The sequence below is a fragment of the Typopeltis vanoorti genome, chromosome 25 (assembly GCF_054136105.1).
Source record: "Typopeltis vanoorti isolate ZY-2024b chromosome 25, IOZ_Tvanoo_1.0, whole genome shotgun sequence".
Lineage (NCBI taxonomy): Eukaryota > Metazoa > Arthropoda > Arachnida > Uropygi > Thelyphonidae > Typopeltis > Typopeltis vanoorti.
The window spans coordinates 6,312,657-6,328,317 of NC_143573.1; the positions used below are offsets into that span (position 1 = coordinate 6,312,657).

Sequence of the window (15,661 nt, forward strand, 5' to 3'; positions counted from 1 at the left end):
GATGATTTTAATGAGTGCCAGTCATCTGTAGATTGCAAATAAAATTTATTTAACGGACCTTTAAAAAAATGCATGGGCTCTTATTTTTCAACGTACGAGGGTTAAAGATTTTGTAAAGCAATTTAAAAAATTTTCGGACGAAAAATTAATTGTACGTTGCAAAGCTAAAGTTGAAAATGTTGTGTTCGGGGTATTTTTCTTGAATCGCGGTTTCCGCTGTTTCTTTAAGTAATTCTGTTTCGTCGGCTGATTTCGGAGCGGTAGAAAATTGAATGGGACTGCAAACTCCTCCCGTGGGCTCCCACGCGCTTTCTTTCAGCGTTGACTTAGAACAACACACTCGACGACGAACTAATGTTCGATTTTCTGAATTGGCTCGAAAAAACACGGGAAAAGAGAGCATTGAAAATCAATCCGGTTCGTTTTCGGCGAGTGTGTACAAACAGGCCAAATAAAACATTACGCTCGCGACCGTAAGTGGTCAGGATTACACTCGGATCGGTTTCCTGCGGAAGCTCATAAAATACTACTTGACATGGGCAGCACAGTTTAAAGGAGAAGGGGGGAAAAAAAGCACGCGGGACTGCCCTGGTAAATATTTAACGGGTATCGACTGCGCGGCTACACTTCGGAGGCAAGAAATAGAAGTGCATCTTCTGACTTAATTATACGCCTGCCTCGAAGCAGCGCTTACCGACGATGAGATAGCGAGGCGAGGGGAAGCGAGCAGATAAAACCGAGTGTGCCAGTCTCGCACGAGAACAAACCTGCGTCAGTCATGAGAAGATGCGCGCCCTCTGTTGTCGCGCACGGCAGACGAAGTAGGTGTGTGTGTGCACACACACAACCTCATGTTCGCTACTGGGTGTAAGGGAGGTGCAGCCGCTCGCCACCGAGGTGGCCTGCCTGTGTCGCTCACGAGAGTCCGTTCGGGGGCAAGTAGACATTCGTCGACAGGTTGTCGAGGGGGGGTTTCGCTCGTTCGTGTACAGACGCTGCCGTGCACTGCGATGGACTTTGCAGTCGTCGTGACCGACTGAAGAGGTGCCGCACATCATCCAGCATCCGCCAGAAACACCCGTCGTCATGTCACTTGACGGAGACCACGATCCCAGAAACGGTGCGAGGTAAGAGCTTTCTGTAAGGTTTTTTTTTTTTTTTATTTTATCTTTCGATGCCGAAAATAATGAATTTTGGAAATCGAAATTTGTTTCTCGTGTCGGAAGGCGTCTTTTCTCCGCAGGTGAACTTCCTTCGCTCATTTCAGAAACACCTGGACTCGAGCGACTCTGCCTTACCCATACGACGTGACGTATAAGAACGCACAGGATGTTGTCGGCGATAGCTCAATCTTAACTTTACTTCGTTTTCTTGCTCGAGTACACGCAGTTGTGATCGCAAATAAACGACCTTCCCTCTTTCTTTCTTTCTCTCCATCAAACGATAGATATATTTCAACGTGTGAAGGATGTTCTACTTGGCTTTAAGAAATGTTCAACACAAACTAAAATTCTTCGCAGCTGTTTCTTTTGACACAAAAGGTCACTCTTAAAGCTTTTCGTTTCGCCGTCTGTTTCACCAGGGGGTTCCGCATGTTTTCGTATTGAAAACTGCGTCATCTTAAGATTTTATTACCGGAAATTCTTATTCGAGTGGAGTTGGTCTCGGGAACCCACCAATGAAATGACGCTGCTTTCCTGATAGTCCTTTAGGATTAAATTAAGGGGATAAAAATCCCTTATTTTTCAGCCAGTATGGTGTTGTACTACCAGGTGTTCACTTACGCCTGGGTTCGCCGATAGTTCTTCGGCATGAAACTCGTAGATCGTAGTTTTCGATCTCAGAGTTTCGCATACTGGCTCTAAAATAATAAGGGATTTTTATCCCCTTAATTTAATTAACTTCGCCAGAAAAAAAAAAATAGCCGTTTGGCTTTTTATCTTAGTCCTTTGGGACGCGATCAGGTGTTATTAATTTTTTTAAAATAGTGTAGGTGCTCAATAAATGTTTAATTACCCATTATTGGCTGTTTCTCTCTAGAGTTCACATTCAGTTACGCGGTCCTGTTTGCAATTTTTTATGCCCCCCCCCCCTGAAATCACTTCCCTAAAGGTTCTTCAGGTATCGATTTCTAGAGAAATGGATTTTTTTTTTTTTACTGCCATATACAAGATTGTATCACCTGACTCTTGATGGATTTGATAATCACGTGACCATAGAATCCCGAGTGTTGCTCTATCCGCACAAAAGGCGACTTCGCTAACCGGCACGATGGTAAAACCCTTGCTGTAATTTGTCGGTATATATCACTAGCCCAGCGTTGTTTATTCTATCCCTCGGACGGTTACTATAGGGATGCATTCGCTTTCATAGAAGCGCTAATACGAATCGTTGACGTTTTCAAGACATACTGCGCCTTTCGCTTCTTCTTTCTTTTAAATATAAGAAAGTTAAGCCTAAAAAATAAACCCCACACGGCCATTATCTGAATTACCGCATAAACGAAGTGGAGTATTTTCTTAAAATAATAAAAGAAACATTAATGCGTCATTGTTATGATTTGTTTCTTCTCCAAGCTGCCTTGTGGATGAGGATCCCTTGGCCAGGTGGGAAGTCGTGGGTTTGAAACATCTCCACGATACAATAAACTTTTGTTTTGTTTTTAATTTTTCTATTTTGAATTTCGGATACATTTTATTAAAATGTTTTTCCTTGTTATTCAGAAACAGTCCGTATTAGGGGGAGGGAGGACTATTCTACTCACCCACATCGACAAAATTTGAATTCCACCAGAAATAATTAAATCACCCAGATGTGTGCCTTCGCATCACGCGAAGCTCCCCCTCCCCTCGTCTTTTTGAGCACAGGCGTATATTTCAGAGCGAAACCGGAGCTCCCTGAAAGTGTATTTTCCTGCTCGCTGTGTTTTTGTTTTAAAATTTAAACTGCCCAACAAACTTCGGTAACACTCACGAGCAACTACTCCCTCCCAGCTATGCGAACCTTATTATTTATGCACGAATCAGAAGCTAAGTCGAGAGGATTTGGTAGAAGTGGGAAAGTGTAATTATTCCCCGAAAATTCCTCCGCTGGCTGTGAGTTTTCCACAAAATCTTAAATAATTCTTCTGCCAACAAACAACTTAGAGGATGTGCGTGCACACCTCGTTTACCTTCCACTGTCTTCAATAAATTCATCAAGGTCTGGCGTTTTTCGCTATTTTTAGAGTAGATTTCGATCTCTTGTTAGAATTTTTTTCCACAAAACTGACACATTTTGCATTGCAATTGTGACAGTTCTGCTTACGTAAGTGATCTCTAACTAAGAATTTTAACCACTCCTTTTGCTTCCCCTCCTGAGATAGAAAAAGGATTTTTCTTCTACTCCCATCTTTCTTGTCGCCACTTTATTTATGGATTATACACCCCCCCCCCCAATTTGTTTCTTTTTGCATTGCTCGTCAAGAACTGAAAGTACGACATTTTATGTTTTTCTCAGCAAGTGTTCAAACCTTCAACCAGCATCTCTCGCTCTCGTGTAAAAAGAAAAACAAAATCACGAACAGACTCTTAATCTTCATTTGCCTAACTTACCAGAGAGGTTCTCTATAAAAATCTTAAGCTTTTAAGTACGTTTCGAATTCCCAAGAAAGAAAAAATGGTATTTCTTTCTCCATGCTTTCAGAGAAAAGAAAAACGAAGCTTCATAAGACTCGAAGAAAGTCGACTACTCCCCACTCTCTTTGCATAGGTTAAATGTCATGAGAAGGTCAGAGAACATCTTGAAACATTGCGACAACATTGGCGTTTAATACAAGCGTGCACATGGCTTAAGCCGCCTGGAAAAATATTCCCCGAACAGCCAATGGGGTGTTGGCAAAGGAATGCGATGGATCTGTTAGAAGAAGGATAAATATTCCATTGGGGGGCATTGCAAAGAGTGAAATAATTTAAGAAATGTTGTAAGATGAACAAGAGCGAATTCGTTTTTTAATTTGCATTTTTGTCTTTTATTTTGACCGAGAAAAGCCTTCGCCATTGTTCCAATGGCTACTTTTTTTCTAAGCCTAACAGGTTACGTTTTCCAATATGGACTGGATCTTCTTTATCTGTGGTAATCTGGTTTTGTAAATATTTGTTAGATTTTATTTTAGATTGCGATGGAGACAAATATTCATCGAGTTTATCTGGGGTGAAGGAATCCAGCAGTGGTTCGCTCCTGTTTTTAATATTTGAGTATATCTCAAGAACTAAAATTTCTTCTGTTAAAGAGGACTTTTGCATTTCTCTTAAATTCGCGTATTCAAAACCATTTCGTGAAATGAAATGGTTGTCTGTTTAAATGCGAAAAGATTGTGGAATAGTCATCACTTAGCCACTTTCTTAATTCAGCCACCTGAGTGTGGATCAAACAAATTGGCAGATGAGGCTCTTCTCAAATCCCCAGAGGGTTCTTGGAGACGTGATATGGCTTCCGGTTTCCGTTAAAACGAACGAATAATACCCGAAAGCAGATGTGGACCTGGAAAATTAAGCCGCTATTGAGTGCGCCAAAATCCAGCAATGTTAGGGGTTGTGGAACAGCAAACTGGTTCTAAATCGGTCGTTTGTTTTTAACTGAACGTCATGTTTCATTTTGTTTTAAAACCTGTCAAAATGACGTCGATGGACCAACCTGAATCTACTAACGTATCACCTAAATTATATTTAACTATGGATTTTTACTCAGTAGCGTATTCATAGTTGGCTCAAGTGCGCCTTGTTTTTTGCATGATTAGTATTTTTATTATTCTCCTAAAATATCTTAAGCGTGTTCAAAGTATTTTTCCTCAAGTGCGTAGAGCTAAAGGAGGGGTAGGAGTTTCCTAAGAAGGAATCCAAGTTGTTTAAACTCCTATTTTGTGAGCTAGCAAAGCAATTCAGTGCATGTCAGAACGGTTCCATAACTCGATGTGGGTCAGTCCTCCATTTTGGTGTACTGACATTTCCACGTCTACTTATTGAAGGGAGAAGTACAGACCCCCATGGACCCTGCTGCATACATCACCAACCTTGTTCTAATATTTTCTCTAGTTTCATAGCATTTCTATTTGGATTAAGTGAAAGCTAAGAAGAAAGAAAATAGTCCAAAAATAAGATTAAGTAACTGTTGAAGTATTTTTAGCAATTCGACAACAATCCTTGTGGCGGATATTTTTCAGTGGCTTCATGTTAACCTTCAAAATTGAGACACGAAACTCTGAGAACTGCGCATTAGTCAACTTTCGCGTGTAATCATATTGCCTTCAAGTTTTCTGAATCTCCTTCGCCCGCTGACTTGTCCGATTTCAGTACGGGGTCTTCGTAGGCTAAATTTAACTGCATTCTCTCAAATTACCAAATACCTTGAGCTTTGACTCTTAAACTGTATCCAAACTACGCATTTAACGCTGTCGTGACGTGTGTCTAGGGGAGCAAAGTATGTAAGGAAATACTATCTGCGAATGTGGGGGGACAAATCTGTTCTGACCATTACTTAGAAGGAATAAACGCATTAAAACAAACTTTCTTATAAAAATGCGAACCAGTTTAGATCCCCAAAACTCTTTCTTGCGTAGAGAACCACTCTCTTTGAAAAGGAAAAGACAAATTCGACAAGTTGCTTCCGGCACTTTCTTTTGGTTTATAGAAGAGCACTGGGAGATGGAATTGGGCTGCTAATCGCTTAAAATATTCAGCTGGTAAGTAAACAGTAAAATTTTGAATTTCTTCAATTTCACTTACGCCTGGATGGAAATCGTTTTTCTACCAAAGTGTAAGAAACCTAATTTACTATCAAACAATACGTGCAGCTAAATATGCCGTTTCTGAAATTAGATTTGAGTTCTATTAGTAGAATATAAGATCAGCAGATTCGTGATGATTTTGATCGTGCGGAAGAGGTTGTCATCAACTTCAGACTCTTAGATCTCCGACTCTACGAATATTACTGCAATCTGAGATTTTTCTCCTTTCGTTCATTAGCACACAGCTAATGAAATCGGGTCAAGTTCCAACTTCAAAACTGCTCATTTCTTGTGGAAAATCATCTTTTCTTGGATTGTCAACTCTTTCAGTAAATGCATTTGCGTCATGAACTTGAAGTAACTTTTTCAACATTCGAATATTTGTCGATTGAAACAGATTAGGTGGTACAGTGAGTTTCATATTACCTCAATTAACTGTCCTCCAGCGGCCGCTGGAACCAGTTCGAAATGAATCTCATCAGCTGCTTTGAATGAGAGAAGGAATTTACTGAATTGTAACGTAATCACGACAGAAAGGTGCTTTCAAAGTAATCTTAAGATTGTTGTATTTAAGCTAATTCTGGATTACACGTGATAATACGACGTCATAAAAAATATGTACAAATTATTTTAAAAAAATTATAGACCGATAACTTTTATCCCAATTTTCTCTAAAATAACAGAGAAATATTCAAATTATCGGCTAAAATTTTATGTCAAAACTCCAAGAACAAGTTTGGATTCACACATCAATTAATTGCCAAATATAGTTTATGCTGAACACGCGATGAAATAAATTAACTTGAAGATTTTCGAAATCTTCAGGAAACTTATGACACTGTTTTCCGTGATATTTCATTTAAAAAACGCTGCGAATACAAGAATTAAAAACGCAATGTTCTACTTTAAAAGCGGTTTAATTAACGTTTAGATAGCAAACTGTAAATATGAAAGCCGTACAGCTTCCCTCAGGTAATTTACTGCGTTTCCCGGGATTGTGGTGCTTGGACTGGTTTTGTTTACAATCAACACCGGGATTTGCAGATGGCGCTGCTTTGATCTTCATCGCATGTTTGTAAATGAACAAAATATGGTAAATGCAGGTCTGTAAACAGGGACAAAATGGCTTCACGCTAATAAACATATTCTCAATGCTGAAAACACAGAATGCGTGAGTTTTAAACTGAAAAATGCACTCATAAATAAACCCCAATTGCTCATCCATATACGCAATTGAAGTTGGAAAAATAACTCGAATTGAATATGTGTGTGTGCAGATAGGAAACGTGAAAACACGTTCTTATTTACGATTGAAAAACTGTTGTCAATCTAAGATGGAAAACCACATATTAGAAGTGTAAAAATATTAAGTTTAAAAATTTTAATAATTAAAAACAAAAACGTAAGTGCCACGAATAGTGTAAGGATTAGATACTCGAGAAATCTGCTGTAGAGACTAAGCATAAAATAATTTTGTCTTTTCAAGCTTTCAACAAGGCGATCGTCTGACCTCGGCTATAATAAAATTGTTTTGGCAACCAAATGACGCTCCTAGGCGTCGTTTAGAGGTTAAAGCTGTAAACGGAAGAGACCTCACGTGGCCTTTTTAAGGAACGCATAGAACTAATTGGGACTTCTGACGTATGCATTAAGACGCTCCAATTTGATATCCCTCGTGCGATATCAAATTGGAGCGTCTTAATTGAATCAAACACCTGATCGAAATACAAGCTTAAGATCTTCAGGATGTTGTCGAATTCCATGCTTTGGTTCTTCCTTTCAAAATTATGGAAAACTGTTGCAATTTTTAATTTCTTGTTAACTTTTATTACAATATCAAAGCATAAGCTGCATTTTACATATCCACCTAGAGAATGTGCGCACAAAAGTGTACAATTTCGTTTGATGGTTCCCCGTTAGCATGTCGCCTCATCAGCAAGAAATAAATGGAAGAGAGGACTTGACCCGCTCACTCAGTGAAACATTAAGATTTCATTACCAGATGAGGTTTCTACGTCATCCATCATGTTGTTGAGGATGGAATGTAGTTGATTTGTTTTTAATCTGGTTTCATGTTCTCGGGATGAGTTACCAAAAATTATTTAAAGTTGATTGTGGTAATGTAGGAATTAACTATCAAATTTCGTTTTTATTTTTTAAGTATTCTTTTATAATTTACTTTTTCTTACTATAAGTGGAAAACCTTGCACTGAAGTGGAAAACTTTGTGAATTGAGTTGTTGATGATATCGACTCTGTTAAACCCTCGTATTCTTAATTAAGGGCGCACAGTTTAAGTTAAAATACTTATTGCAACAACTCTTTGCTTGGAATCCTTGTTAGGCCGCATCTTTAGGTATGCAGAGTCGAACTCATAACAAGGCGTTGGAAATGCGGAATGGATAATCTGATTACAGTTTCATTATGGCGAACTCGGCGTTAGTTCAAGCACGTGGGTTAATCATCTTCATCCTAATCTAAATAATTAACGTCTTGGATATCAAGGGGAAGAAGGCGAAAAATGGCTAGAGAAACATGGCCTTCTTAGGCAGATCATGCAGGTCATCTCTTCTTAATTGAATCACCTAAACGGGAGTTTACCAACTCCGAAGAAGCCCGGCTTGTTAGCTTCCTGGCTAATTAGCGGACCATGTTTGATATACAGATGCTCGGAGTAGAGGGACAGGCAGGGAGAATAATTGGATAGAAATATATAAGCAGATTAAGTTGAGATGCAACTGCGAGCACAAAGAAAAATTGTTTTTGTTGCGAATACCTCATACGAGAAGGGAGGACACCCGCGATGAACAACCCCCCCCCCATTCTTGTATTCAGGCGCAGGGGTAGACGACAAATGAAATTTATTCAGCACGTGGCGCTGTTCTTTAAAAAGGGCATTTATTATCGCTCCCACCGGTATTGTACATTATGGGCCAGCACGTTTCCGGAACCGCTGTCGGCTCCTTCCTTTGAGGTGGCAGCAATTTTTCATCTCCTTTGTTATCTCAATGGCCTGACACGATACAATTAAGATTTCATTTACATATCGAGGGGGTGGGGAACGAAATGGCAGCAACACTTATCTTAAGCGCGGGTATCGTTGCCAAGGTGATGAATCTCCAGGCAGAAAAATAAATGATAGCCGCGCGTGTATCGCACACCTCCTTCATATTATGGCAACTTAATTCCGAAGAAGGTTGTTTCGGTCGTAATGATATTTGCACCACCCCTACATTAATGCCCCAAACCAACACCTGCTTTGGGGACAAAGCGAATTATTCTACGACATCCCTCACAGTAATAAACGATGCGAACCCTCTTGTCATCTCTTAACTGCTCCATCTTTTTTCCCGTCTAGTTTAATCATCTTCTGATGGATTAATTGCCTTGCGTTAATTCACTCTCGCAGACCCGAATCGTATTTTACATTAAAACATGTCTGAATGCCGTGAAAGGTTGCATTTGTTAGAATAAGTGGAATAAAATGTCGTTTATGGTTAAGAAGTTCCCTCAATTAAACACCAGAGCTTTTCAATTAACATCTTTATGAACGAATTCATTCTTCGGAAAACATTTACGTTATGGACGACCAAGAGGGAGATTTTCACTAAAGGATCATCCCAAAGTATGTATCGGTCCTACTTGAGGCCTCGTGACTGAAGGACGTCTTCCAGATATTTTAATGACTCTGTAAAATATAACACATGTATAGGCAAATAAGTACAGTTAGAATTAGGAACATCTCTCATCTAGCATGCGGTAAGAGCACACTCAACCCGGATATAGAAGTAAAGTCGGTTGCTTATCGTCTTCCAAAACATCTTTAGGCTAAGGAAAAAGAGCGGCCCACTCCGTTTGGGGAATGAAAAGGCATCAGAGGGTTCATTTACCTTTTACGCTTAATATTGGAACCTTGGGTGATGATGACATTTCTCTTTCTTTCGTGATAACTGGAACATGGTTGGTGGTAAACTCGCTGCCTTAACACACGTTTTTTACTTGAGAATCGCTTTGGATAATTTCAGTTTAAACCTTTCTATCGAAGTGAATTGCTCTCCTAGCGGAAGGCCAAATATAATAAATAATTCTGCGTCGACGAACCTCAGAACTATCCTGAAATCATTTACATTACACGAGGTTTGTAATTTTAGGATTCCTTTCTATTTTTCTAATATAGCAGCATTTACTATTCCGTTCTTTAATCTTAGAAGTAGTTCGCCGTGAACGTAACTACGGCGAGCGCACCGATGTTGGAAGCATTTCCAGAAGTCCTACTTCGGCTCAGTAAGTATAACCTGCGAACAGTTTTCAATTGGATTTGTTTTTGCTGTTCAGTGCACGCTTTGATTTCACGAAGAAAAACGTTACGTGTGCATGGATAGGGGAAGAGAGGGTCAAAATTGACCCTCTCTTCCCCTATCTCTCCTGATGAAGCGGACTATACTGCGCATGAAAATAGTCGAGGGCTTAAATAATGAATTATTTTATCTAACCAACAGTCTCTACGTGTTAAGTCAAAAATTAACGCTATCGTGTCCCTTTTCCTCCTTCGAAGCCACTACACATTAGAACCCTTTGTTTAACTCTTAGCTGTTCGTTTTAACAAACTTGTGCTGAAAGGAGCAGATAACAGAACGCCTGAGAAATCAACACTCATTTGGAATGAGCGAATGAAAGTCATAGGGATGCTCACTTGGGGTTGGATGCCGCCAGGAAATTTCGGGGCTCTTTCAGTTCGGTCCCAATAGTGAAAATTCGGCCAGAAGGGTATGCTGGGTTTACAGATTGAATGTACGTCTCGTGGCCTCAGCATTTCAATCTTAACGAACCAAGTGGATACCGTGATGGTTGCGAACATAATGAAGTATCGTAGCCTCACTTAACATGCCATCAATGAGGACGATGACAACTGAACTGCCATTGTGAACCCCCCCCTAACTGATTACGATTATGCATTCACCTCGCTATCACCTGTTGGAGAGGAGTCCCATTTAGCAAAAACATTTTCGAGTGCATCGTTAACACTTTTCTTCCTCCCTGTGTGTCCTCAACGTTTCATGGATGGAATCGCCGTTTCAAAAACATCCCCATTTGGGGGATTCCGCTCTTTAATCAATCAATAGCCCACGTCCGAGCAACTATTTAATGTATTTTGACGTCTATAATTTGAGGGCTTTTTTTCCCTTATCCTTATCGAATGACTAATTCTCCCCACCGCGCCTCCCCCCCCTGAGTAATATGCTCCGAGCGAGAACAACAGGTGCCATCGATCATTTACGTCGGGCAGCTGTCGGAACTGCTTGCGGTTTAATCGAAGATCGATTAGGATCTGGTGAACAGCGAACTGGGTCCGCACAGTCAAGGGGAGAAAGTTTAACAGTCTAGAGGCTTGTCTGCACCTTCTGCTACGACAGCAGCGAACCATATCTATGTCACAATAAGACACTTGTCGCAGTAATGATGATAACAGGTGGTTGGGGGAAGGGAGTGACGTAATGGCTTCACACTGCACTCCTGCTGGTTTGCTCAGCGCGAAGCTGTCGGCAATGAAAACGTGCGATTAGTGTGTGCCTTCTCATGGGAAATTCTGGTACAGGCTTGAAGGTGAATTTCTTACGTATAAGGTAGTCTAGTCACTTCTGTGAAAGACGCCATTCTCAAACTGTACTGAAAAAGCAAAGTTAGGTACAGATCAGAATGCGCACATTTTTTTTTTTTTGTATGAAAAACTAAGGGAAAGATGAACCCACAAATTTAAACTCCGTTTTCATATGAATTAATTATACTGTTGATTTTTTAATTATAATTGTACTTTTTTTCATAAACGAAATGAAGACGAACAGCCAGTGAATGTCTAAAACCAGTAATTGCAACTAAAAGACATTGAAAGAGGTGTGAGCTTCCTGACATGAATTTTCGTCAAAATATTAAAAACGAGACGTTGGAAAATGCATTCGTAGGGGGTGATCGAGTAACTTCTCATTACCATTTCATTCGGCGACAGCATATCCATGTGGACAAGACGCTAGTTTCGTTTAAGGCACGGCAATACACCGGCTAGTATGTTGTGTTGTAGAGAAAAAGGGATCAGCCCACTGCGGATATTTGCAGTCGATGTTCAAGGCACGAACATCGTTACGCGAGGAATCGATGCGTTTTGGAATCATCAACAGCACACTCAGACATGAAAACAAAATGGGTTGAAACACACTTTCAGCGTTGTGGAAAGGGGTTTACACCAACCGTGTAATATACTGGAAATACCCCCCCCTTTTTTTCGAAAAAAAAAAAGATAGTTGCTGCCTACTTTATTATAGACAGTAGCTGGAAATTGTATTTATTGTTGAATATTCATAAAATGCATTGTTTTATGAATACTCAACAATATTTTGTCAATTCATTGCCTACCATGGATTTCTTCGATGCCTTCTAACACAAAATAAGCTATTGTCCAGTTCATTAGAGAATATTTTGTTTGTTTCTTGTAGATAGGTCGTTTGTTACGTTTCTTTTATCCATAAAACTTGATTGAAAATGCTGTTCATTGAGATGTAAAATTCAGACCGGAATTCGTCTCCATTTTTGCTTTAAAGTATGCCTTCAAAGAGCAGCTGCCGTGTTTTATGTTTGCGGTTGCCTTACTCTGCTGTATTTTACAGCGCTTCATATACACGTAGACAGGGCCAGTTTAGCATTTTTTTTGGTTTTCCATTCAGGTAAGAAGACTGTCAAAGCCTTTCGATTCTATCTTTTCCGAGTGAACCTCTTCGATGGATCGTTTTTCTTCTTGCTTCGTATATTAAAATAGCCCAGTGATCCTCATACCATCTGCCTATGAATAATTTACACGCAAAGTGTTCCTGAATGATTTACGTTAGCGTGCTCGTGTACATGGTTCTGTCCGTGGAGAGGTTAAAGCAATACGAGAGAGCTAAAGCCGGTGTTCAGACTCTGCTGTGGCGCTTCCACAAAAGAAGTCTTGTATAACATCGAGTATCGCCATACGAAGTGTCATATTCGCTTCTTTCATCGCACAAGCGTCAAATAAACGACTTATTAAAAAAAAAAAAAAAAAAAAAACATTCGCCAAGGAAAAAATTTGACTATTTTGTGTTTAAGCAGAGGTCCAGGATTTACTGAAGACAATGATTTAGACTCGTTTTCTCATGTCTTCTCAGCAGCTCTCGTGCAAACACTAATACTGCTGGCTTCTCGCACACAAAAAGAAAAATTACAAATGTTTATCTACAAGGAGAGCAAAGTTTCATAAAATCCATTCACAGATAAGCATTTCTAGGTTTTCTTTTTTGCGTATATTACAAAGTATAAATTTTAGTTCTACCTCCCTGAATTTTAGCCACTTTAACTGAGAAATTATTAAGAAATGCTTGTACAGTCGGAGTGACTCCAACGCCATGCATGCATTGGTTTCTCAACAACCAAATAAACAACTTGGATCTTAGTTCGGTGTTTACACGTCGACTTGACCTCGTACTGGAAGTCGAAGTGCTTGAGGAAATATTCTTTTAGAAGTGGCCGTTGCCATGGGAATATCCATCGCCAAATTACTCTGTTTTTAATGTTCTTTCGTTTATTCGTGGGGTTCGGAATTGAAAAACTGCCATTCTTTGAGCCGACTATTTTAAGAAAGAAAGAAGGAACGAGATTAATTTGATTATCTTGCAATCACGGGAATTCTTTAATGAATGAGTTTGCATAATGTTCGTTTGCGAACAATTATTCATTTAAATAATTCACGATCTTTCTAAAGAATGTTGCAGCTTATCATAATTGGGGTGATTAATTCAGTATTTTCTTTTGCTTTTCCCAAAGAACCAAACCGGAGGATTCCTCAACTGCGAACTGGAGTGGTTGAGGTCAAAGTACTCTCGTTATCAAAACTCGCTAAATAAGAATGGGGGCTTCGTACCGCGTATTCGAATAATTTCTAGAATTATTATCTCTAGTCATAAGAGCATCTGACATTGCCCTAATCTGTTATTGTTCCCAGATTAGCGTCGATGTATTAACAAACACACACACACAGTCTCAGTTGCTCCCTTAGAAATCCCGTTCAAAGCAAAGCCGATTCGTATCGGATTAACTGAAATCGGATTAATTATGGCTTGGATCGTGATCCTTGCGTGCTTCGTCAAGGCGAGTGAAGCTATTAGGAGAAATATGCTGAAGCCTCTCCTCCGAATTGAGAGGATTCAAATTGCGATCCAAACAAAGCTGTTTCAACACACAAAACTGGATCGTTTTGTGTGTTGAAACAGATCAATCATAACCGAACTAATTTCTTTAAAAGAATCCATTTTGAATGAGCTTCTTATAAATTGCTCGCTGTAACTTAAACTACGAGGCACACACTGTGCTCTACTTCAACTCCTCGCATGCGGTCGTATCCCACACAGCCGAGTGGTTCGTGACAGCCACTAAATCTTCGCTATTCCAGAACTGACCAAAACTTTGGCAGTTTGGGCGATTGCAGCGGCGGTTGAGAAAACAGCTGCCAGAAAGTTAGCGAGTACTCCTCTTTTATTCATTAGAGTACGAGATTAAAAAAAAAAAATACTAAAATTTTCTGGCTTCCCATTTAAAAAAAAATTATTTCCTCTTCCTAATGCAGACCTTTACAATTATTTATTTATATTAAATATATATAATACAAGATAAGGTGTATAAATATAAATGCAATTAACAGTAGTTTAGAAGATATTAAAGAAATAAATTTTTAATATAAGAATTTTATAATTTCAGTTAAATTATTTTAAGTTAAAATTATTGTACGATACTTAGGAGTTCTTTGGTAAATCCTCAAGATTGATATTTCGCCTCTTTATTTTTAACTTTGTCATCAACGAAGTAATCTTTGAGCATCCAACAGTTCTTTTCTACGAACTGTTCATGTATATTGTTGTGAAGGCGTCTTCGCGAAACAGATTAAAGTATCGATTAATAAAATAAAATAAAATAAAACTGTGGTGATAGCGAAGTGAATCCCCCAACACAAAATGGCTTTCATTTCTGGTTTGTTCTCTCAGTGGAAAACTGACTTAATGAGACATCGGAAAAGCTTGGAGTTTAATTTGGATCAGATGAATGAAGAGCGAGGCTTCTTTGATACGTTCCTCAAATCGTGTAATATGTTTGTCGAGGCCTGTGCCGTTCCTCGTGCTGAAAGCTGCGGTACAAAATGAAAAATGTTTTATGTAAGTTTTAAAGTCCGTGTTATTTTTTTCCCTCGGCGTATCGAATTAATTGCAAGCCTACTTCATCGATCAGTCGGATTGATATGCAATTTTTGTGCGTAGCAATCAACAGAATGAGTGGACTCTTTTCATTAAAAAAAAACCTTAAAAGAAGCTGAATTGGCCTCTTTTGGCTGTGCTGTAGTAGCAGTCCTTCACTCCCCCCCCTAAGTTTTCCCCGGAAGTCATATTTTAAGCTAGTATATGAGCTCTTAGATGGATAAACTACCCACTTGACTATCTTCTTATGCTTTTTGACGAATATTAAGATGCGTTTATTAAACTGGAATCGTTTAGAGTGTTCGCTTCATTTCTTATTTTGGGGGAAAAATTATTTCTCGAATATCTATTTTTTTATTTTGTAAGCTTCGTATTATAGTACAAAATGTTGAACAATCCTACTTGTAACCTACGAGCAAGCTCTTCCTGGTTACGATATGCATAAAGTTACAAATATGTAATGCATTTTCATTATATACACTTATGTTCACGCATATAATATACATATTATATGCTATTATAATATAATAACATAATAAAATCATCTGAAGCATGCTAATATATACAGAGCAAGTTGCATAATATTAATTAGGAACAAAATAAAACAGAGTAGTTAAATAGCATTTAATGTTTTTATATTTTAC

General features: G+C 39.0%; 1 protein-coding gene across 1 annotated transcript in view; it reads left to right on the forward strand.

Moving 5' to 3' along the window:
* Window positions 1-888: 888 nt before the first annotated feature.
* The window catches only part of LOC150092510 (vesicular glutamate transporter 1-like), a 245,880-nt gene continuing 231,107 nt past the window's right edge, over window positions 889-15,661 (forward strand). The window contains exon 1 of the mRNA XM_090414498.1: window positions 889-1,127. Within this exon, the coding sequence (XP_090270624.1) occupies window positions 1,087-1,127 (41 nt within the window). The 5' untranslated portion in view covers window positions 889-1,086. The remainder of the gene's footprint in view (window positions 1,128-15,661) is intronic.